Source organism: Dryobates pubescens, chromosome 15, assembly GCF_014839835.1.
Source record: "Dryobates pubescens isolate bDryPub1 chromosome 15, bDryPub1.pri, whole genome shotgun sequence".
Lineage (NCBI taxonomy): Eukaryota > Metazoa > Chordata > Aves > Piciformes > Picidae > Dryobates > Dryobates pubescens.
Window position 1 is genome coordinate 3,194,661 of NC_071626.1, and position 24,642 is coordinate 3,219,302.

At 42.0% G+C, this 24,642-nt stretch overlaps 1 protein-coding gene across 1 annotated transcript in view; it reads left to right on the forward strand.

Annotated features, from left to right (window-relative positions):
- Positions 1–24,642, forward strand: part of CFAP54 (cilia and flagella associated protein 54) — a gene marked incomplete at its 5' end in the record, with an annotated part of 119,110 nt that overhangs the window by 74,614 nt on the left and 19,854 nt on the right. Inside the window, 16 exon segments of the mRNA XM_054168042.1 lie at positions 102–299; positions 924–1,011; positions 2,141–2,347; positions 4,163–4,229; positions 7,040–7,222; positions 10,266–10,352; positions 11,613–11,735; positions 12,998–13,051; positions 14,450–14,666; positions 15,096–15,190; positions 16,538–16,707; positions 20,497–20,599; positions 21,128–21,260; positions 21,711–21,868; positions 22,068–22,253; positions 23,814–23,940. Of these exon segments, the coding sequence (XP_054024017.1) occupies positions 102–299; positions 924–1,011; positions 2,141–2,347; positions 4,163–4,229; positions 7,040–7,222; positions 10,266–10,352; positions 11,613–11,735; positions 12,998–13,051; positions 14,450–14,666; positions 15,096–15,190; positions 16,538–16,707; positions 20,497–20,599; positions 21,128–21,260; positions 21,711–21,868; positions 22,068–22,253; positions 23,814–23,940 (2,196 nt within the window).

Below are 24,642 nucleotides of genomic sequence, written 5' to 3' on the forward strand. Positions count from 1 at the left end.
CTGCATCATTTGTTCAAGTAACATGGGGTGGAAATGCTTGTGGTGCTGAAAAAGTATTGTACTTGTCTGACCTGATCATAGAAAATACTTCTCTGGTTTAGAAACTGCTGAAAGAGCACTCAGGAGTCACACCTCTTCAAAGAGAAGGCTGGAATTTAATGTGGGAGCTGAACTGATACTTGTGCAAACTCCACGTGACCTTTCTGATGAAAAATTTAATACCTCCAACACAGTTGAGAGAAACCCAATACCCAAGTCACATCTTTCAGAAATTATCACTTCCTATGAACAAACAATTGGTAATTTCTTTTATTATATGCATGTCTGTTGACAGCTCAGAGGCAAAAGTATTCTGCCTATCTGTGTTCAAATATGTTTATTCCAGTGTTATTCTAGTGGACCAGTGGAAAGCTCCTTCGAAGCCATGGATTTGCTACAGGGCAGTGGGACCACAGATAGGCTCTGGGAGGATCTTCTAGCTGCCTCCTAATAACTGAAGGGATCCTACAGGAAAGCTGCAGAGGGACTTTTCATGAGGGTGTTTAGAGACAGGACAAGGAGGAGCGGTTTGAAGCTGAGGGAGAGTGGGTTTAGATTGGATCTTAGGAAGAAGTTCTTCAGTATGAAGGTGGTGAGACTCTGGAATAGGTTGCCCAGGGAGGCTGTGGATGCCTCCTCCTTGCAGTTGTTCAAGGCCAGCTTTGATGAGGCCTTGAGCAGCTGAGTCTAGCTGAGAGGTGTCCCTCCCCATGGCAGGGAGGTTGGAGTAGATGATCTGATGTACATCTGAAAGTAAAAACAGATAAGCCTAATGAATATTGCAAAAAACCATTGCTGCACTAAATTTGCATCCTGCAAAATTTGTTGTAGGTATGACTGATTTATTGGTGTGCCAATATACAATTTTTTAATTACAATAACAGGAATCCTCGAAATAAATAAACAGAGAGACCTCAAGGTTCAAGCTTTACATGAACTTGGAAATCTTCACTTTTATGCTGGAAAAAAGAGGTATGTAGTTGTTGGATTGAAAAAAGAGCATTATGTCAGTTTGTTGAAATTAGCATTCATATACCCTTAGAATCATAGAGTCATAGAATTTTTAGGGTTGGAAGAGACCTCAAGGATCACCTGGTCCCAACCCCCCTGCCATGGGCAGGGACACCTCACACTACATCAGGTTGCTCACAGCCACATCCAGCCTGGCCTGAAAAGCCTCCAGGGATGAGGCTTCCACCACTTTCTTCCTAACATCCAATCTGAATCTACCCACTTCTAGTTTTGCTCCATTCCCCCCAGTCCTATCACTCCCTGACACCCTCAGAAGTCCCTCCCCAGCTTTCTTGTAGCCCTCTTCAGATACTGGAAGGCTCCTTGGAGCCTTCTCTTCTCCAGACTGAATAGCCCAAACTCCCTCAGTCTGTCCTCATAAAAGAGCTGCTCCAGCCCTCTGCTCATCCTCGTGGCCCTTCTCTGGACACCTTCCAGCACCTCCAGATCCTTCCTGTAATAGAGGCTCCAGAACTGGACACAGTACTCCTGGTGGGGTTCCACCAGAATGGAGCAGAGGGTGAGAATTACCTCCCTCAACCTGCTGGCTCTGCTTCTCTTGCTGCAGCCCAGGATGTGATTTGCTTTCTGGGCTGCAAGTGCTCACTGCTGGCTCATGTTGAGCCTCTCATCTTGTAAGTTCTGATCTAGTTGGAGATGTCCCTGCTTACTGCAGGGAGGTTGGACAAGATGACCTTCAAGGGTTCCTTCCAACCTGGTGCATTCTCTCCTTCTTGTGCTGCCCTCAAGCCCCTATCTCTTCTTTCAGCTAACTCACTAGTAGCTTTATTTTGACAGGCTCAGAAATTGATTGTTTTTCTTAGCTAGCTAATTGTAATTGAGCAGATTAATTAAGCAGGTCTGTGGGGTTTTGAGAAGCAGTATCAACTGCTTGACAATTTAATTTTAGCAGAAATCCCAATAATTCTGTTGACCAGGAATGGGATCTTCTTGTGCTGCAGAAACTGTATTTGACCTAATCAGAAATAGCTATATCTGAGGCAATAAAGGTAAAATGAAGTGAGTCTTATCTTCCACTTCAGAAAATGTCAGCAATATGATGAGAACATTTGTTTTTTATGTGTTGCAGAGATGCTTTTAAATGTTGGTGTCAAGCCCTTGATGAAACACTCAACATTGCCGATGCTCTTAACAACTGGCAAGAGTTATGTGTTCCAAAAAACGCTGCAGACTGCTTTGCAGTTGGAAGATGGACTGATATTAGTCAGGAATTTCTTTCTCAGGCTGGAGTTTGGGGGTGTTTGCATGCAGCAGTCTTAGTTGCTAAGATAGCTCAGTAAGTATTTTATCTGTATACGCATTTCTTTTATGCTTTAACCAAATTGCTCATCCGGGACAGCAGGCAACTTCAAATTAATTTCAAACCACTAACAAATTGCTATATAAAAAAAAAAGAGTCATCAAAGGCAGGGGATTTTTTTCCCCCCCTCCCTTTCAGGAAGAAAGTTGCTCTTGTGGAGAATATTGTTGTTCCCTTTTCTTGAGCGCTCATCTTTGATCATAATTGCAGCCGTATATTACACGGAGAGATCATTGATATAAAACAAGATGATGAAAAGTCCTAAGTGCCAGGATTTTGCAGTCATATTGATTTTCAATTGAAATACCACATCTCCCAAATCATTGCACATATTAAACATTAATGTATCTTGAGGGGAGATTTACTGCCTGAAGTGCTCATTTTCTGGTGAATTACAACGGAATGAAATTTGAATTACTCTATTAAAGTCTACCATCAATAAATATTTCTGTCCAGTACTCTTTAAGTGCTTAAGTGCTGCTGAACTCTGAGCTGTTCCTCAATGTCCATAAAAATGGACAAAATACAAAAATTAAGAAACATCTAAATGATCTTAGAAGCATTATTGGAATCATCTCCCAAGGGAAATAGTGGGTTCCTCTACACTGGACAGTATTAAGACTCAGCTCGACAGGGTGCTGGGCCAGCTCAGTTCAAACTACACTGTCACCTAGAAAAGTTGGACCAGATGGTCCTTGGGGTGCCTTCCAACCTGGCATTTCTATGGTTCTGTGATTTTACTCGGATTAAGCACTGCCCTTTCCTGGGTATACTGTCTTACCTGAGAAGCAGGCCATATTAACCTCACTGTAAAATATCTGTAAGCCCAGGCAGTTTGGAAAGGATCAGCATGGGTATTGTAGGATCAAATGCAATTGGCATGTTCAGAATTTGCACCCAAGAGGAAAAGGAGTGAGGTGAAGTTGACTCTAAATGGCATCTCTCTACTAATTCTGAGCTGTGGCACAGCCTCAGGGCCAATTAGGCAAGACCAATTCCCCACCTGCTTCTGCAGGTCTTTGGGGCACACTTCTGCTGCACTGTGTGCTCCCCCTTTACTTCTAATATGGCCATTCCAAAGCCTTTCAAGGATCTGGAGGGAGCTCTCCTTCTGGCTTCCCCCCCCCAGGCAGAGCTGTTCTGTTTAGACCTTGCTTGGTCTGTTAAACACCTTTCCCTTGAGTTGCTGTCTGCAGAGCATCTTAGTTTCAGGCTGTAAAATTGAGATTAAAAGGTTATAATATTGTATAAAAGAGTTCTAATATTGGCAATAAGAGGACTACCCTGCTACCAGGATGGTTTGAAGCCCTGATGAAGTGCTGGCTGGGGTTCATTTAATCTAGCTAGACACCTACCTGTTATCTTAGGCTTCCTTGATGGTAAGAAATACACTTGAAGGTCTTAGTTATACACTTGAAAGTCTTAGTTGCTTGACCTGCTTTATCTTTCTAGTTTTCTATGAGATGAATTTTGCCCTAACGTTGCCTGTTTCTCCCCTTAAAGAGTATCTAGACTACACCCTTTATCTAGGTATGGTTTTGGTCATGGAATCATAGAACAGTTTTTGGGTTGGAAGGGACTTTTAAAGGTCATCTAGCCCAACCCTCCTGCAGTCAAATGCTTCTTTCTCTGCCTGTTGTGGCTGAGCACTTATCTACAGAACAGGAAGCTGTTTTCCAACATGGAAAACATCTAGACTGTTGTATTATTATTATATAAGATTTGTTTAAGAGAGTCAGAATAATTTATGCATGGGCACATTCATATTTCTTCTCATTTGTTGTGTTTCAGGCATATAACAACAGCAGAGATGAGACTAAGAACCAAATACTGCTATTTTTCTGCCATGCTTTTTAAGGTAAGAATGTTGTTTCAGTTAGAATTCATGAAGTTGACAAACTGCTCCTTAAAAAATTTGACTCTCAATAACCCTCTATTACAATATTTCCACTTTTATTTTGATTGTGAAGGAACACTGCAGATCAGAGGTAGTTGGCAATTTATGCACATTAAGATTAGATGTTTTTATTCTGTGGTTTGTTTTTTTTTAACATTATCCCTGTATTCTAGCCTAAAAATTATCACTTCAATGAGAGGCTAGAGTCTCAGAGAAATAATGAAGTACTGAAAAGTGAAGATGGCTAAAATATTTGGCAGTTAAAGATACTTTACTTCTCTTGAAGTGTTCCGCTCAGGAAGAGATGGATGACAGCGACGACAGCAGAGTGCTGTCAGATCTGTAAGGAGTCCGTACAGATTGTCATAAATTTTCAACCAGGAGAACAACACTTTTCAAGGAAAAAAAAAAAAAGAGATTGTTTTGATTCTTTTCTTTTTTAGAATTGAAAGCTGTTGGTTTCTAGTACTAAAAAATTTCAACTCTGTAAAGTATTTGCTGGAAAAATCGAGGATGGCAGCGCGAGTGTTTCATTTACAAAGAAAATAAGGTCAAGAAAATGGTTTGCAAACTTTCAGAAGCTAATTATAGAGGGGGGAAAAGAATCACAGAATCTCAGAATGTTAGGGGTTGGAAGGGACCTCGAAAGATCATCCAGTCCACCCCCCCCCTGCCAGAGCAGGACCACCTAGAGCAGATCACACTGGAATGCATCCAGGCTGGTTTTTAATATCTCCTGAGAGGGAGACTCCACAACCCTCCTGGACAGCCTGATCCAGCGTTCCATCACCCTCACAGTGAAAAAAGATTTCCTCCTGTTTCTCTGGAAATTCCTGTGCCTCAGCTTCCACCCATTGCCCCTTGTCCTGTCAATGGGTGTCACTGAGAAGAGCCTGGCTCCATCCTCTGGGCAGTCCCCCTTTCAGTTTACTTCGAAAAGGAAGTTTGAAGATACCAGTTACAGAAGTGATACAGGGAAAAGAACTGCAAATGTTCTGTCTGTTATAGCCCACTGGGATCATGGAATCACAGAATGTTAGGGGTTGGAAGGGACCTCGAGGATCATCCAGTTCCAACCCCTTGCCATGGACAGGGACTGCTCACACTAGATCAGGTTGCTCAGAGCCACATCCAGCCTGGCCTTAAAAGATCTGTAAAAGATGTTGCAGAGCAGCACCTGCTCAGGAAGTTACCTGACTTCTTCCAGTACAAACTGATGATGCCACTTGTGGCACCCATGCTTGTGGCTGTGACCTGTGCTAAGCTATGTTTAAAACCTCACTGAGCTGGGCAAATGGGAGAATGAGTTGAAGAAACAGTGGTAAAGGAGCATTGTGACTAGCTTCTAGCATTGCTGAGTGCTTCTGATTCCTCCTTTTGACAGAAATAGTAGTAAGCATTTGTTCCAGTTGTATAGTGGTATGAATAATTGTGACTTGACTGAAGTGGGTCTGATATTAATTGGGATAGGAGCAGCTTGCAGGGTGAGTGTCTGGAAAAATATAATCAATTACTGTCAGTGTACCTTGTGGAGTTCAAGCTCATAATTTGTTCCTTGATTTGGAAAGCTTTCATAATATTGTTTCAACTCCACCTCTGGTATAAGCTTCAGGCTTATTAATATCTCAGGTTTGAGTATGTAAATGGATATTTCTCCAGCATGTCATTGCTAATTACAATGAGATAAACACAAATGGGAAGGAATAAAAGTAGAAATAGGTAGATGGAGGGTGGTATGACACTGGCATAGGTTGCCCAGGGAGGTTGTGGAAGCCTCATCCCTGGGAGTTTTTAAGGCCAGGCTGAATGTGGCTCTGAGCAACCTGATCTAGTATGAGGTGTCGCTGCCTGTGGGAGGGAGATTGGAACTAAATGATCCTTGAGGTCCCATCCAACCCTAACAATTCTGTGATTCTAATACCTAATGCCAGAGACAGTTAACCCTCCTCTCTTTTTAAAGGGGGAACATTTAAGTTACTTCCTTAAAGTTAACCTGAGTTTTAACTCAGATGATTTAAGATGCACTAGCTGACCTAGTTAAAGGTGGAAATAGGAGGGAATTATCTTTTAGGTGGCCTTAAAGTCAGCAACTCTCCCAGAAAATATTGAAGTGATAGCAGGACAAGAACTGAAGGCTAAGTAAAATCAGATTAGCTTTTTTAGCTTGTGAGGATTTTCCTCCTGATGGAAGACATTTTCCATGAAACATGGAAAGAAATGTTTGAGCACATCTCCAGAGTCATCTCAACAGAATTTCCCCCTTGCATTTTCCTTGGTGATGGTAATGTTTGAATAAGTTCTTTCTGTCTGCTGAGCAGAAGCTTGTTCTGAGAAGTCTTTGTGACAGCCCCTAGTGATTTATTACCTTTCCCCTAGTGCTTCCAGAGATTTGTTTGGGATTCTTTGACTTGGAATCTCAGAGAAGCACCACTGAGTCTTTAGGAACAATTTTTCCTTACTTGGGAGAGTACTTGCTAAGGAATTTTTCATCATTATTTTTCTACACCTAAGTTGGTTTTTCTCTTTTGCCTGTTCTCTCTGTAGATTATTTGCAGCTTCTATGTTTGTGGGGTTTATTCCTCCATCAAGTTCACACACAAAACACTTTTTTCTTCCAAGATTTTTCATGCTTTTCCCTGGAATCAGCTGGACACTGAAGTCATTGAGTTCCATTTATGAACTCCTTTATGAGTCTCAAGGGTTGGAGTGTTATAGTGTTTCACTAATACCTATCCATCTTTTCACAAGTGCTTCATTACTATCACTTTCAGAGCCTGTTTGGAGCTTCTCTTCCACATCCAACATCTGACTGTGACTTTGCACAGTATGAAACAAGTATGCTTGTTCCTGGGATTGATTTGTTCTCTGATCGCTACAGAGCTGACATCTCTACTGTACTTGCAAGCCTGAATTTCCTGATGTTTGAGCTACATTGTGCAAAGCAGAACTTCATAGTAAGTATTTGTTTATACCCTGGAAACAAAATTTAAGGCATCACATGTTCATTTCAGTTATTCATTTACATATTTTGGTGAAGATGTACTTCTATACCTGCATGGCTGCAGGTGGCACTAAGATGGAGGCAATGTCTAACTTGCTGCCTACGATTTTTGGAGTGCCCAGGCTACTTGTTTACTCAGGAGGGTAACAATACATGGCCCACTTAGCTTAGGTATTTTGGAGGAAATTTCCTACCTGAAATACACTGTACTGAGGATTGATTTAATAAATGCAGTCTGTCCAGAGTGCTTTCCATAATTTTACTTTCACATTCAGTAAATAGAAGTCCCCCCTGCCTTTCTCATGTTTTCTCAGTCCTCTCTGTGTAGTGTTTTTACAGCTTCTCTCTTTTGTTGGTCCTGTGCTTATTTCCTTATTTCCACTTCCCCTGTAATCCGATTTCTTTCAAAGCTGCAGTGCTGTACATTGGAATAAATGGATTGAATTGCTTACTGGTACTGGAAAAGGTGGAATTCTACCTCTGTTCCTGTTTGGTCCTGGGTGCTTTAACAGATTTCATGTCAGGCAATTACTTAATACGTCTATAAATCATCTCTGTTTTGATGAGATGAATACACTTATGGAAAGGTCCTGCAAGTGACAGAGCCAGTGCAAGGGAGGGGAAGGGATCACTGGTGGCAGGGTAATAAGGAAAGGTTAGGGGGTAGAGATGGAAGAGGAGTTAGAGAGGAGGAGGCAGAAAGATGTTACTCTCTTTGTTGTCAACAAGCCATTTGCTGGATTGATTTCTTCTGGAACTTCAGGCTAAGTGCCTCTCTTACCTCCTGTTGTTGCTTCTTCCCATCCTGCCTTACTGGAGTTCCTTTTGTTATTAAGCTTTCTCTAACTGGCCTCACTATGGGAGATCAAGTGAGATCAAGGAGCAGATAGTTAGCTGGAGGCAGGGACATTTAGTTTGACTGCTGGCCTCACATTTCTTATTCTTTCTGCACTTGTACTGGGAGAATATAGATCCAGGTCATAGACTGTGGTCAAAGCAATTGCAATTTCAGCAGGATGAGAGCTTCATTTCCACTGAATGCTAATGTGTGGGAATGTTTTGGATGGGGGGGCACTAAGTTGATTTAACACTTAAAATACATCAAGATTCAAGTTTTATTAAAAATAAGACTTCAAAGACTAATTTTGTTGAACTACTTCAAATAGCAGCTGGAAGCTGTATGGGCACAATTAAAACATTTGCCTGAAGCATTTGAAACCCAAATTCAGAAGTATTAAACTTCTTTATGAAAACTAGAAGTGCATCTGACTAAACAGGAACAATGCTGTTAGCATTTTCCAAGCCCAGGGACATTTGGAAGTGAAGAAAAATGCAGAAGCTGAGCAGTAATTAAATTTAGGGAGTTCTTTCACTTTCAAGAAACAAATACATCTGTTAGCAAAGAATCTCCTTTTCCTGAAATACTACACAATAATCAAGACAAAGTTTGTCTCTTTTGCCAGAACTCTTAGTTGTCCCTGCAAAAAACTTTCCATTTAAAATGACTGCAGATACATTTGTTAATAAGCCTGATCAGCATCCAGTTTGTTTTACAGTTGGTATCATTTCACATGGCCTTCATCATGTTGATTTTTATTAAGAATCATAGAATCAACCAGGCTGGAAAAGACCTCAGAGATCATCAAGTCCAACCTATTACCTAATACCTAACACCTCCTGACTAACTAAACCATGGCTTCAAGTGCTACATCCAAGCCTTTTTTGAACACCTCCAGGGATGGGGACTCCACCACCTCCCTGGGCAGCACATTCCAGTGGCAAATTACTCTTTCTGGGAAGAACTTTCTCCTCACCTCCAGCCTAAACCTCCCCTGGCACAGCTTGAGACTGTGTCCTCTTGTCCTGGTGCTGGTTGCCTGGGAGAAGAGGCCAACCTCCACCTGGCTACAACCTCCCTTCAGGTAGTTGTAGACAGCAAGAAGGTCTCCCCTGAGCCTCCTCTTCTTCAGGCTGAACACCCCCAGCTCTTTCAGACTCTCCTCACAGGGCTGTGCTCCAGACCTCTCCCCAGCCTTGTTGCCCTTCTCTGGACATGTTCAAGTATTTCAATGTCCTTCTTAAATTGAGCTCACAGAATTCTGTTAGTTGTAGTGGAAAAAATGGTGGCATGCAAATGCAGAGGGTGTTAGAAATCCCTTATATCAACATCTTGCCAGGAGGTTTGCTCACTAATACTATAACAAAAAGAACTCACCTTGAACACAGAGAATAATTTGGGAAATTTAACTTTCTGGATTGTGAATAACATTTCAGAAGACACAATCACAGAGCGTTAGGGGTTGGAAGAGAACTTGAAAGATCATCCAGTCCAACTCCTCTGCCAGAGCAGGATCACCTAGGGCAGGTATGATTCCAGTGAAGGATATTCTATAACCTCTCTGGGTTAACCTGCTCCAGTACTCCAGCACCTTCACAGTGAAAAAGTTTTTTCCTTATGTCCATATGGAACCTCCTCTGCTGCAGCTTGCACCCACTGCTCCTTGTCTTATCATTAGGCATCGCTGAGCAGACCCTGGCTCCATTCTCCTGACACTGCCCTGCATATCTTTATAGCCATGAATGAGATTGCCTCCCAGGCTTCTTTTCTGCAAACGAAAGAGCCCCAGCTCCTTCTGCCTTTCCCCTGCAGATAGGTGTTCCACTCCCTTCAGCATCTTTGTGGCTCTGTGCTGGACTCTTTCAAGCAGTCTCTGAGGTCCTTCTTGAACTGATGGGCTAGAACTGGACACAGTATTCCAGATGCAGCCTCACTGGGGCAGACCAGAGGGCAAGGAGAACCTCTCTGACCTACTATCCGCAGCCCTTAGTGTGTAAGGGTTTAGCTTTTGCCAGCTGAGGAACTTTGGAACACAGTCATCCTTCACAGAGTGTAAAGCAATCTTCCCTTACTATCTCTATATTTGGGATATAGAATTGCAAAGTACATTTCTATAATTGCTCTCTTTATGTCACTTATAACTAATCTCTGTCTACAGATTCTACCACTGTGCACGTTATACCACTACATTGTTTCTGAGATCTGCAAGGACCCAGCTAGGTGTATTGAAGGAAGAATCTTCAAGGTAATCAAACAAAGCTTCTTTTTAATCACAGCACATTTGTATTTCAAAGAAACTTCCTCTTCCTAGTCAGTTTGATACTTCTCCATCTATCACTGCTGTAAAAAGTAATGCTTTAAAGTTCAGCTGTTGCCTAGTGTTTCTTAGCACAACAGATTGTAAAGCAGAGCTGCCTGCTAAATGCAGTTATTATTTATATTCTCAGTTTTAGTGGGAGGTAGAGTCATTTGTACAGTATTATGGTTAATGTCCTACAGAGACAGTTAAGTACTTCCATCATTTCTTTCTACTCTCCATTTAACAAACATTCTCCTTAAAGATACGATCAGGAGATGTTTCCCTCTCAGATCCAAACTTTTCACTTGGTATTTTTGTTCTTTTAAATGTTTTCTTGCATGCAAACCACAAATTATTATTATTAAATTTGCATTGCTCACTTCTGGATTTCACAGAATCACCAAGGTTGGAAGAGACCTCAAAGATCATCAAGTCCAGCCTGTCACCACAGACCTCATGACTAAACCATGGCACCAAGTGTCACGTCCAACCCCCTCTTGAGCACCTCCAGGGATGGTGACTCCACCACCTCCCTGGGCAGCCCATTCCAATGGCTAACAACTCTCTCAGTGAAGAACTTTCTCCTCACCTCCAGCCTAAACTTCCCCTGGCACAGCTTGAGGCTGTGTCCTCTGGTTCTCTGTATCATAGTGGAACCAAGCTGTCAAACTTTTGGCAACAGACTTTTGTCTGTTTGGGCCTTTGTTTTGTTTTGAAATCCTTTCCTATTAATAAAAAAGAAAGAAAAGGAATCTAACTCATAGTAAGAGTTGACTAATTGCTGGGTTTATATATTCTTAGGAAATGCTGATATGATTTGGGGACAGTAGCTGAGTACCACAAGACTAAGATGAGTAAAAGTTATGAAATGGATGTTGATAAGGGTCTGATCTTGAAGTGACCCTCAAAGGTCTAACCAGATGAATTCAGGTCTTGTCCTTTGTTAGGAGCAAGTGTTTGAAGAGGATGGTTTTGGGTTTTGAAAGTGAAAGACTCTTCTTTGAGTTCTCTCTTTTTTGTTACTACACAATGCAAAGAAATTCTTTCCACTGAAGAACATTCTCCATGAATTTATTGTTCCAGTAGCCAAATCTACTTGAAAATTCCCTTTGAATACATTTTGAAGGGGAAAAAAAAAGAGGAGTATAATTGGGAATTATTTAAATCAAAGGCTCTGTTATTTTTTTTTTTCTTCCCCCCCCACAGGTGAAAGTGCTTACAGATATAGGCTTTTTTACAGAGGCCTTTCATGAACTGTCTTTGCTTCACTGTGGAGAGAGAATTCCATGGAAAATCCCTGCAGGATACAGAAAAACTGAAGTAACAAAGGTAAACAGCAGTGAAGTGCAACATCAAACTCCAACACTCCATTCTCTTTGTGCAACTGCACATGCTCCACATCTGCAAGTGATTCTTAAAATGCCTCTGAATTGTCTCTCAATAGGCAGGTCAAATAGTCATAGAATCATAGAATAGTCTGGGTTGGAAGAGACCTCCAAAGGTCATCTAGTCTAACCCCCTCTGCAGTAAGCAGAGACATCCTCAACTAGTGGTGATGGAGTGACATTAATTTCTCTCACTGAAGAGCAGGAAAAAAACTGGTTGTTTTGTTGTGTTTTGTTTTGTTTTTACAGTGGGTAATGTAAGTTGCTGCTGCCAAAATCTGTGATTTCATGTGCAGACATTAAAAACATGGAGTTCTTGCCCTCTTAATGGCAAAACTCACACTGCCTCAGCCAGGAGGAAGGCAGCTGAAGGGACAACCAGAGCAGCCCCTAACCCAGAGTATTGGTTGTCCCTATGGGGCTGGGGACAGGCTTGTTCATGGCTACAGCAGAGTGCATTTACTCCTTATTGATGCTAATCAGAATAAAATACATCTTTATGTCCTTTCCTTGATTTGTATAATGTCTTGAGAGCTCTCAGAATTAGAATCAGGTCAGGGTGATTGTCTTTTTCTAACTGGTTTCACAGGTGAACAGCAGAGGAGGTTCAGCACTAGGTCCTGGTTAGGGTGGGACAAATGTAGAAGCCAAGTGCTTGCTGCACAGCTCTCAGAATAAGAAGGATCCATGTTTAAGGGAATGACAGAGTTGATAGAGGGCTACATCTGGAGCACAGAGTTAATAAAAACTACACAGAACCCAAGTGATAACACATACAAAGAAAGAAACAGTTGCTTTAAGAGCCCTCAAGTTAATTTTAACTAGTAGCTCTTGTTTTCATTCCATTCTGCTGAAGAGCAGAGGAGGCATGTGTTGAGTCTGATGTGAGATTTAGGATCCAGAAAGGTAAAGAACTTAAAGGCAATTGCTGGATGGTATATAGAGAGCTCCTGAAACATGGAAATGGATTTTTGTTGCTTTATGCCTTTTTCTTCCCTTGCTTCAAGTTGAAGCAATCCTGGTGAATGGCATGAGAGGTGTAGGCAGAGTTTTAGGTCTCAGGTTATGGTTCAGAAATGTAAAGCCAAAAAATTACTGATGTTTTCAGACCCCCCAAACGTAGTTGGAAATGCATTACGCTTGCCCACTGCTCTACTAAAGCATTTATATTGTAACACTTCTTTTTCTGGCTTGTCCATTTTACAGGCCTTCCAGAAATTTGACTCCTCAAAATCTCTCCTGACTGCTACAAATCTACAGGTAAAAAACATTCCAAGAGAGATAAAAATTTCATGCTTGACTGAAATATTTATTCCTCTGGCATCAGCTAGAGAAGATGTGGCTCAGAAAACACAATTGTTCTTAGTAGAAGCCAGCAAATAGGAAATGTTCTCCTCAACACTTGACCATTTCATGAATTTTGAATTTGATGGCTGGCTTCTCCAGGGAGGGACAAGCATCATTATCACAATTTTTCAGATGGGAGACCTAACATCTACAAATCTCTGACTTGTCTGTGCAAAGCACACTAGTAGAACTAGACAGCTTTTATCATGAGATCTGAGGTCTGTTGTTTCTCCTGCTAACATACTGGAAACACCACTCATCCAGCCTTATCATTTCTGTCACTTAGAGCCCTCTTCATGGATTTGTCCTGGCTGGGGTTGAAATCCATTTTGAGGGAATAAAAACCAACAAAGGTGAATCTGTAAACCAAGCCATGAACAACCATTCCTCATTTTAATTAAAAGCACTTCCATTAAAAACTTCTGGTTTGGTTTTGGTTTGGTTTTGTTTTCAATATTAATAGTTTTCTTTCATTTGCCTTGTCACAGATCCATTAGAGCCAGTAGGGGTGGAAAAGAAACTGTACCATAAGAACAAATTGATAAAGGAAACACTTTCCCCCTCAACTTTTCTCTCTTTTGTTTGCAGTAACCTTGTGTGTGTTTCCTGCTAGTCAATATTAGAAGAGAGAAATGAGTTGTCTGTCTTGACAGCTTTTGATCTCACTGGTTTCCCACTTATTTTGAAGTTGTCCTTTATCTTAAGCTTTTCATTTGAACACTTCACAGTCTATATGGAGCTCTTCTTGGTCTCCTTATGGTTATGTAAAGCTGTGTAGACTTTTAACTTCCAAATTTATGAATCTAAACTGAGAATATTAGACTCAAGGTAAAACAAGGATGCTATAATGAATAACAAGATTCTATGAAATTTGCTAGAGTGGTCTGACACAAGAATTGTTCCCTCCCCCCCTCCTTGCTTAATCTTTCTAGTTAGGGTGAATTTTACAAACAGATTTTCCTTTAAGTTGACATTTCAGAGCTACAGATTCACTCACATGTTTTTGTGAGTACCTTAGCTCAAGAAGTGCTATGGACACTGCAGAAAACTAGAACTCACCCAGAGTAATAAAAAGCTAGAACTTTGTAGACGAGCCTTGAATATTGATGAGCAAGGCTGTAGCAAGTTCCACTAAGGGATGAATTAACTTTAGGAAAGAGCAGCTCATCCATAATTACTAAGAGCATATTACTAGTATTATTCATGTTAATTGCTGATAAGCATTATTATTAGTGGAAGCAGAACATGCCTTGAAAAGAAAAATGCAAAATTTGTCATTTCAAATAGTCCTGATCCTTAACTTTCTTGTAGGTACTGGAAGATGTATTTAATTGGAGTCTGCCTTTACCAATGGTGCCCCTGTGCAGCCAGCAAATGATCAATAAATTTGCCTTAGCCAAAATGCATTTCATCATTTGCCTCTCTGCCACAATATGTGAAGCACCTGTGAAAGTGGAAAAGCACATCTATTCTGTTGATCACAGCAGCTTGAAGGAGCCAAGCAGAATTACAGCAGGAAAAGTCAAAGGTAATTATCAGGGTGGTGGAAAAGTGCCTTTATTCTGCAACTTTTTCTGAGGATAACTTATTTTTAAGTGCATATGCATTGACATGCCAGGTCAGAAACAAGTCATAGTATAAACAATATGCATATTGAATGTTGCTGGCAAGATCTCATTACTGAAATAATAAGCATTAAGTTTTCCCCAAGGTTTTCTTAGCTTAATAGCTCTAATTTTATTACAGCTGTCTTCCTCACTTCTTTGAGATTGCAAATCCCAATTATAAATACAGGGGGGGGGGGGGGGGGGAAGGAGCATAGTCTTCAAATTGCTGAGAATGCTTTGGTTCTGTATTTGTTATCATAGAATCTGAATTGTTGAGGTTGGAAAAGACCTTTAGGATCATAGAATCCAATTGTTAAGCTCTGAAATTTCACCTGAAATGTATTTGACAGGTGGTGCTGATAAGAATTCAGGACAGCGGGAGCAAAGAGGCCCAATGATGAAGCTTGTTGACTGCAAGGTTGAATTAAATATGGCCATGCTGAAGGTAATTTTGATTTTTATGGAAAAAAGGCTTAAGATACAGCAGTTTGTTCCAAAAACATTGCTAATGCGTTCAGCCCAACAGACAGCACATGGGAGCGCGGCTCGAATAAAGGGGGCAGAAATTTCTGTGTCTAATCTGCCTGGAATCTTGCTAACCATACACCAAGTCTTGCTGGCTTAGTGCAGTTCTTCAGAGGGTCTTCATGGGAAATATTGTCACAAGCAGACCTCAGTATGACTGCTTCAGCAGCAAGGGTGAAACCTGAATGACATTTCAAGGCTAAAATCTTCTCCCTTCAGTGAGAGGTGCCTGTAGAATGTGTCAGAGGCTCTTTGATGGGGCAGCGTTCTCTACATATGGGAAACTGCTTTCTACCATATGTATAATGTCTCAGATTTTTCATGATACCTTATCTTGGAGAAAGCATGCCACACCTTTAATTACCTTCTTTGAAGAGGTGTTTTGTTGTGGTTTTTTTTTTGTTTGTTTGTTTTGTTTTGGGATTTTGTTGTTGTTGTAGTATTTGGTTTTGGTTTTAGTTTTGTTTTAATTGTACACATCATGCTTGGAAATCTCACATCACAAAAAGACCAAAATTGAGGGCTGGCACATACTTCCTTCACAGGTATCTTCCTTTGTTGCCCTTTATTGGACTCCCTCCAGTATGTCCCTTTCTCTCTTGCACCGGAGAGCCCATAACTGGACACAGGACTCCAGGCATGGCCTCACCAGTGTCACCTCCTCTCATTCTTGTGTCCTCTGTGAACTTGCTGAGGGTACACTCTGCCCCATCATCCAAATCATGAATCAAGATAGAGTTGGACCCAATATTGACCCCTGGGGTACACCACTAGTTACTGGCAACCAGCTACACTTCATGCCACTGATCACCACCCTCTAGGGCTGGCTATTGGGCCAGTTCTCAGACCACTTCACTGTCTGCTCATCTAGCCCATATGTCATTAGCTTCTCCATGAGGATCTTATGGGAGACCATGATGAAAGCCTTACTGAAGTCCAGGTAAGTAATAGCCACTGGTCTCCCCTCATCTACCAAGCTAATCATTTCATCCCAGAAGGTTATCAGGATGGTCAAGCAGATATTCCCCTTGCTGAAGCCACGTTGACTACTCCTGATTACTTTCTTGTCCCATGGCCAGCTGCTCCATCACCTTGCCAAGGACTGAAGGGACCCTGACCCACCTGTAATTCCCTGAGTCCTCCTTCTTGCCCTTATTGATAATAGGAGTGACATTTGCTTTCCTTGAGTCCCCAGGCACCCAGCTCTTGTGAAAGATTATAGAGGGTGGCCTTTTGTGATGCCATACAATGCTCTCTTCTTCTCTAGGGGATTTTATTGACAGAAGCTGAAGAAATTCTTAGTTGTCTGGTGCAGAGCTTAAAGAACAAATATAATGGGGAGACATCTCAGTGTTCTGCTGAAGATTTAGAGGCTCTTATTGAGGCCAAACTTCAGCTTGCTGCTATTTGTCAGCAAAGACATCAAGCAGCTTCCAGGTAAGTAATACTATGGACAATCTTAGGTTGCACAGCCTTGACTACACAAGGCTGCACTTTTTTTCCTTTGAATCCTCTATGCAACAGTCTCACTGTTGAAGTGGTAGGGGATTTAGCAGACCAACAGATAAGTTAGTGTCAGTGTTTGGTTCCCCCCCCAGCTTTTAACCCAATTAACAAAGAATAGATGCAAACCAGCTTCCTCCTCCCATCTGTCTTAAGTGAATAAACAAACCTCCTTTAAATTAGACAATTCCTTTTTTAGCTGCTGTGGTACAGAAAGAACAAACTAAAATTAGCAAGGACAGGAGCTTCACAGCATTGCGTAGACTGCTGAGCTGAAAACATTAAGAGTACTGCAGCATGGTTTTCCACCTGGGCTTTGTTTATGTTCTTTTAAAAGACCAAAGTTCCCCAAATGTGCAGCTATTAGGGCTGCAATAATTCACTGGTAAAGTCATTAGTGAAGGTATGAAGTAAGAACTTGTAGGCTGTTTTTTGACATTTACCACAATGAAACATGAATCCATTTCAGTGTCTTTTGAGCTAGATCAATTTACCATAAATTAGTCACAGAATGCCAGGTTGGAAGGGACCTCAAGGATCACCTGAGCCAAGCTTTCTAGGTGTTTTGGGGCATTCACCATCATGAAATATTAATCCATTTCAGTGCCTTTTGAACTAGATCAATTTATGGTAAATTAGTCAAAGAGAATCACAGAATGCCAAGCTGGAAGGGATCTCAAGGATCATCCGATCCAAGCTTTCTAGGTAACAGTAAAGTTGCAATGAACTGGCCCAGCACTCTGTCAAGCTGAGTCTTAGACCTGCCCAGTGCAGAGGAATCCACCACTACCTTTGGGAGATGATCCCAGTGTCTAAACCAACATGTCACTGGACAGTGACCTCATTGTGCTTTTGAGTGCCAGTGGATTTTTGACAACTACCATGTTTGTAACTAAGGGGCAGGATTCAGACTTATGAAATACCCTGTGCATAAACCTAGTTTAGTGTGACACTAGGCTTGATACAACCTGTAGTAGTAGAGCTTTGACCCAAATTTTCTCATTTTGCTAAGCTGGTTCCAGTGTGCAAGCCATTCCCAGTGCCCTTCTTTCAGACATGCAATTATATTCTAAGCTGGAGTTTATCTCTTGCCTTACAACTTGTCTCAGGCTGGAGAAACTTTTTTAGGCTCCAATGGATGTCAAGCATTTTATGGATCCTTTGTTTTGGGTCTCTCAGATTTTTTGATAGTTTTTGATGGTCATATATTGATAGTGGTCAGGTAGCAGGGGGAAAAAAAAAAACACAAACCAAGAACCCACCAACAAACAAAGCAAGGGCTTGGGGTTTTTTAGCCTGTTTTACAATTTTATTGCACTGCCATCCATGGAAACTGCTGATATATCTGCCTCAGATACAAATGAAACATTCCTTCAGACAGGCTGAATGTTTCCTGCCTGCCAGCCTAGAAATCAAACTTTGCATGATATTACAGAAATTCATCATTTTTTTTTTCCTTTGGCAAAATGACTTAGTGGTGAAATTGTTATAGTCAGCTGTACTTTCCTATTTTGATCATCTTGTCACTTCCCGATTCAGCTGATAAAAGGGTGTGTATTTTGTCAGGGGGAATATATAGACCCATCACTCTTCTCGACAGCAGAAGAGGGTCACAAAAATTTCATCAAGGCAAGCTTCCACCTCCAGCTTCTGTCTTGCAAAAAGAGAAATGACCCCTCAGAAGAAGTTTCTATATAGGACTAATTCCACTGATCTCCAGGAGAGTACTTGCGTGGTGTTCCTCCTAAGGATGTGAGCTTTCCCATTACTCAGAGTTGTGCTTATGTGAATACATTCCTGTTTAAACCAGTACATTTAGACTGGGAAGACATTCATTATAGTAAGGGTGGTGAGATGCTGGAACAGGCTGCCTAGGGAGGTCATGGATGTTCCCTCCCTGGAGGTGTTTAAGGCCGGGTTGGATGAAGCCTTGAGCAACCTGTTTAGTCTTGAGGAGAGAAGACTGAGAGGGGATCTCATTAGACTCCATTAGACCCCATCTGAGGGGTGGGTGTCAAGTGGAAGGGGCCAAGCTCTTTTCAGTGGTGCACAGTAATAAGACAAGAAACAACAGATACAAGTTTGGACATAGAAGATTTCACCTCAACACGAGGAGACACTTCTTTACAGTGGGGGTGACAGAGCACTGGAACAGGCTGCCCAGAGGGGTTGTGCAGTCTTCTTCTTTGTAGACTTCCCAAACCCACCTGGACACATTCCTGTGTGGACTGCCCTAAGTGATCCTGCTTTGGCAGGGGGGTTGGACCCAATGATCTCTTGAGGTCCCTTCCAACCTCTAATGTACTGTGATACTGTGAAGCTGTTGTAGTGGAAGGTGTCCCTGCCCATGCCAGGGAGCTTGGAACTAGATGATCATTGTGGTCCCTTCCCTCCCAAACCATTCTATGATTTATGTATCTTTGAGCTTGTGAAATTTATATGCAAACATCAAGGTAAAAATGGCCTCGTTTTCACAACTGCTAGGCACTGACAAGAGCAGTTAACTGGAGGTGCTGCTGCTCAGGAAGTTAGGTTAATATTTCTTAAAAGCCTCTGTATACTCTTGGGTGCTCCAGCTTCCCTGAGAAATGTTAGCCATAGCATCTCAGACAATATTTTGACAAACATCAGGTTTTGCTGTGTTTTAACTTTGATGTCTGCTTTCAGGGGAAAACTCTTCTTAATAAAAAGGAAGAGAAGCAGCTGGGATATTTCACTGCATTATCCTTACTGTCTGTTTTGCTTTTATAAGCAAATTCTGTTTCATCCTTTCTGTGGTTAGTGAGAAGGTGATCATCAAATCCAGCATGGATTTATTCTAAGTTCCTTTTGTGGAATAAAACTGAGGTGAAGGGATGATGGAGATTCATTCTGTATTCTGGGAGCTGAAAGTCAAGATACTAACAGTTTTGGTTCTTATTACTCTGGGGTCTGTTTGCACTGAATTGGTGTAATCCATCTAGGTCTGCATCACAAAAGCAGCAAGCAGGATAGAATTAGAAATGACAGGAAGACTTTAACTACCCTCTTATCTCTGGAGGTTATCCATCCTGTGGTTTAGATACATGTTGGCAGAATGATGTGAGTAATTTCAGAGTAGTGCAGCTCGTGTTCTGACTTCTTTGCACATGAATCAAGATCTTTGCCTTTGCAGCAATTAGTCTAAAACTCCTCAAAAGCAGTAAAATCACTCGGAGGCAGAATCTCACTTGCATGAAAAAACTCTGTACAGCATTTTGGTGGGGTAAAAATAATTTAATATGTTCATAATTTTTGTGAGTTAGTTTTGGTTTGCCATTCTTTTTTTTCCTTCATAGCAGCCATATGTGAAGAGAGGGTGCTTAAAAAGGCAGCATAGATGGGAAGTTTTCATTTTTAACCATTAACCTGCTGAAAAGCCTTCTAAGAGGTCAGCTAGGGGTGCCTGCAGGTACTTTTTGCATCATTATCAAGATGTACTTCAGTGGGTAGAGAATGATTGGAATTGCAAAAGAACCTAAACAACCAAACCTCAACAATCTTTTGGAGAAGCAGCAGCAAAACAGGCATTTGGCAAAACTTTTTCTCTCACTGCTGCTCTGTGACGTTCAGACTGCATTGCCTACAGTCTGAATGCAGGGGTTGTTTTTTGGTCAGAAATGAGGCATCCATTCTAATAAACACATAAAATGGCAAATATAATTAGCAGTTTAAAAAACCCCATGATATTCTTCTTTATCACAGTGTTGCTTTGGCTTTCTCTGCAATTCGACTTCTCCAAGATGCAAACATTTTTAGGGAGGAAACGACAGCTGCTCAAGGGAAAGGGAAAGAAAGGAAGCGCTTGGTATGTATGTGTGGATATTCCTTTCAAACTCTTTTATTAGAATGTGTCTTCAAAGATGAAGGCATGTACTGAGTGATTCTTCAGAATACTGCAGCCATCTCTGTGACATGCTTCACAGAATCACAGAAACGTTCAGGTTGGAAAAGACCTTCAGGATCACCAAGTCCAACCCAGAACCCTACTCTACAAGGTTCTGCCCTAAACCATAGCCCCAAGCACCATATCCAAATCACTTTTAAACATATCCAGGGGTGGTGACTCAACCACCTCTCTGGGCAGCCCATTCCAATGCCTGTTCGCTCTTTCCATGAAAAAAATGTTCCCTAGTGTCCTGTCTAAACCTACCCAGTGGCAGCTTGAGGCCATTCCCTCTTGTTCTATCACTAATTATCTGATACTAGGGAGAAGAGACCAACCCCCACCTCACTGATTTGATTTAATTTAGACTTGAAGCTGCACTGTTGCTTTGTTTATAGTAAAGTAGCTGACTCAGAAAGTAACATTTCTTTTGCTTTTGGAACTGCTGAGGACTCCTGTGTTGAAGATGCTGGGCTGCCTCCCAGTGTGACAGCACGAGATCGAATCAATGTACGGCTGTGGCTAAGGTGCCGTGCAACCTTGGTGACTGCACTGCTGACACCTGCTGCTGGTTATATGGAAGGTATTACCCATTTTTGGTCTCTGCTTTGGGATTGCAATGGGCAGGTGGGCCTATTCAGACACAATTCTTATTCACAGTAGGGCAGTATTCTCACTAAGCAACTCTTTGTATTACATTTGTCCAGTGCAAGAAGGGAAATCCATTTCTGAGTACAGGCTCTCTCCCTAGAGGATGTAAACACAAAGCATTCTATTAATTGCCATGGAGTGATCATTATCTTTTGCGAAATTGTGTATGGAAAGGTTTCAGATGAAGTGAAGTTTGACAATGAAATTAGTTTTCTTTCCTTTTAAAGCAAATCTGGCACAGAATCTGTGAAATGGTGAATGCGGAATGTCTAGTGTTAGATTTGCTGCAACTTTTTAGTCTGGAAGTGACTTCTTAAGAATAGGAGATGCCATGAAGTCTTTTCTATAGTGCTTTTACAACTGATATATTCTCTTCTTTTAGAAAATGCTGTGGCTGAACGCAGAAGTGTGATAAAAGAAGTAATATTAGAGGCAGAAGCCTTTGGTGATATTGAGACTCAGGCTGAAATGATGCTGCAAGCTGCTATTCTTGACCTGCAAGAAGAACATCCCGTGGCAGGCATTAAACTTCTTTTGCAGGTCTGAGCACAAAGGAGAAACTGTTCTTTTTGCTTCCCTACATTTTTCATGTAGTCAGAAATAGCTGATGCTAGCACTAAATAAGTTTGAAACAGTGCCTCTAAAATAGATTTTCTTTCTTCACTTTGTGTGATTTGTCCTCGTAAATAGACAGCAGAAGTAGTAACTGCTTCGGTTTATATTGTCTATGTCCAAACAGAGTATCATCAGTTTACTCCAAGAAGATGCATTAATTTCTCCTCCAGCTTCTTTGACTCTTGTGAAAAGTATGCTGCTTCTGGCAGAGCTACCAACACTGCAAACAGCAGAGGGTGCAGAACATTGCTCTTCTACAGCGGAACCATTAAACTTACTGATTGGGGCACATGAGCTTACCATTAAAGCAGTGAGTATATGACTTACCAAGCATTTGCAAATCCTTTCAACAATCTTAATTATATATTCTAGAAGCTTTCCAACAGGGTACCCATGAGGCAGCACTGTGCCTTGTGGCCAAGACAGCCAATGGCATCCTGGGGCAGATTAAAAGGGCTGTGGTTAGTAGGTCGAGAGAGGTCCTCCTCCTCCTCTTACTCTGCACTGGTGAGGTCACATCTGGAATATTGTGTCCAATTCTGGGCCCCTCAGTTCCAGAAGAACCTCAGAGAACCGCTTGAAGGAGTCCAACAGAGTGCCACAAAGATGCTGAAGGCAGTGGATATCTCCCCACTGAGGATAGGCTGAGGGAGCTGGGGCTCTTTAGCTTGGAGCAGAGGAGCCTGAGGGGTGACTTCATTCCTGTTTACTAAACTGTGAAGGGCAGTGTCAGGAGGATGGAGCCAGGCTCTGCTCAGGATGTCCAATAATAAGACAAGGAACAACAGGTGAAACTAGAACACAGGAAGCTCCACCTCAACATGAGGAAAAACTTCTTTGCTGTGAGGGTGCTGGAGCCCTGGAACAGGCTCTGATTGTAACCAAACTACCCTGACCACTAAACTATACCCTTAAGTGCTACATCTACAGCTTCTTGAGCACTTCCAGGGATGGTGACTCCACCACCTCCCTGGGCAGCCTGTTCCAAGGCCTCATCACTCAGTAATCTCTTCTGATGGCAAATTTAAACTTCCTGTGGCACAACTTAAATTCTTTCCTCTTGTCATATCACTAGTAACTTGGGAGAAGAGACCAACACCAGCCTCACTTCAACCTCCCTTCAGGTAGTTGTAGAGAGCAACAAGGTCTCCCCTCAGCCTCCTCTTCTCCAGGCTAAATAACCCCAGCTCCCTCCAGATGCCCCTCATATGAAATCCTCCAAACCCCTCACCAGCTACATTGCTTTTCTCTGGGGATGCTCCAGGACCTCAATGCCTTTCCTATACTGTGGCACCTAGAATCTGTTCCACCAAGTAATAAGGAATCATATGAATGACCTCAGCTTTCCATTTGTGAGACTTGCTAGCCTTCAATAGACTTAACATTTCAGTTTGCCCCTCGTTTGGCTGGTCCAGATATGGTGAGTGGGTTTGTTTCTGGCCTTTGTTGGGTGTCAGATTTCTTTGTAGAAATTAGTCTCTTTCTAAGGCTCGGGTTACTTAGGAGACCTCTTAAAGACTGATCTGAAGCAGTTTGCTTTTAGAAACCAAAGGCTAACATTTATAAATTTGAGTGAGTTCATTGAAATTGTTCATTTGGTACCAAACTCCTCTGCAAAGAAGACCGGTAGAAACTGAAGTAAAGGATTTTGTGAGCATCACAGAAATCCAGCTCTGGCAAGGGGGTTGGACTTGATGACTTCCAGAGGTGCCTTCCAACCCCTAACATCCTATGATCAAACCTTTTCCTTTTGCTTTTTTATGAGACATATTTGAGCTCTGGTGTTTTGTGATGCCTAACCTACTACTTCAAATTGCCATTTAATTTGCTCTCTGCAACTTGGTTATACAAATCATACTTTTTTCCACAGATTTTTTTGTGTGGAGAACCCATTGAACAGCAAATAGAAGACAGCACATTGACTTGCCCAGTCCTACCAACAAAAAATACCTACTTGCCACACATCAGCTTGCTAGCCCAAGTCAAAATGAGAATCGGTAAGAAAACTGCTCTGCCGTCCTCAAAATGAAGAATTTTCCCCTTGTGTTCACAGGTAGCCTCCTGGGTTCCAGTTTGTGTCCACTGATTCTTGTCCTGTCACTGTACACCAAGAGGAGTCTGGTTCTATCCTCCTGCACTTGCCCTTTAAATATTTAGAAGCATCAATGAGATCCCCCTGTTAGTCTCATCTTCTCCAGGCTCTCTCAGCCTTTCCTCCTTAGGTAGATGTTCCCTAGCCATCCCTATACTGGACTCCCTCCAATAGTTCTGGGGACACCAGAACTGGATGCAATATTCCAGATGAGGCTTCACCAGGGCAGATTAGAGGGAGATGAGAACCTCCCCTGACCTGCTAGCCACCCTCTTCTTAATTCATCCCAGGATGCCATTGGCCTTCCTGGCCACAAGGGAAATTCTTGGCTTGTGGTCAGCCTGCTGCCCACCAGGACACCCAGGCCCTTTTCCCTAGAGCTGCTCTCCAGCAGGGCAGCCCCCAACCTATACTGGTCCATGGGTTTGTTCTTCCCCAGATGCAAGACTCTACACTTACCCCTGTTCAATTTCATTAATTATCTCCCTGCCTAGCTCTCCAGCGCATCCAGGTCACACTGCATGGCAGCACAACCTTCTGCTGAGGGTACTCTCTGTGCCTTCATCCAGATTATTTGTGAAAGGGTTGATTTGTGTAGCCTGAGCTT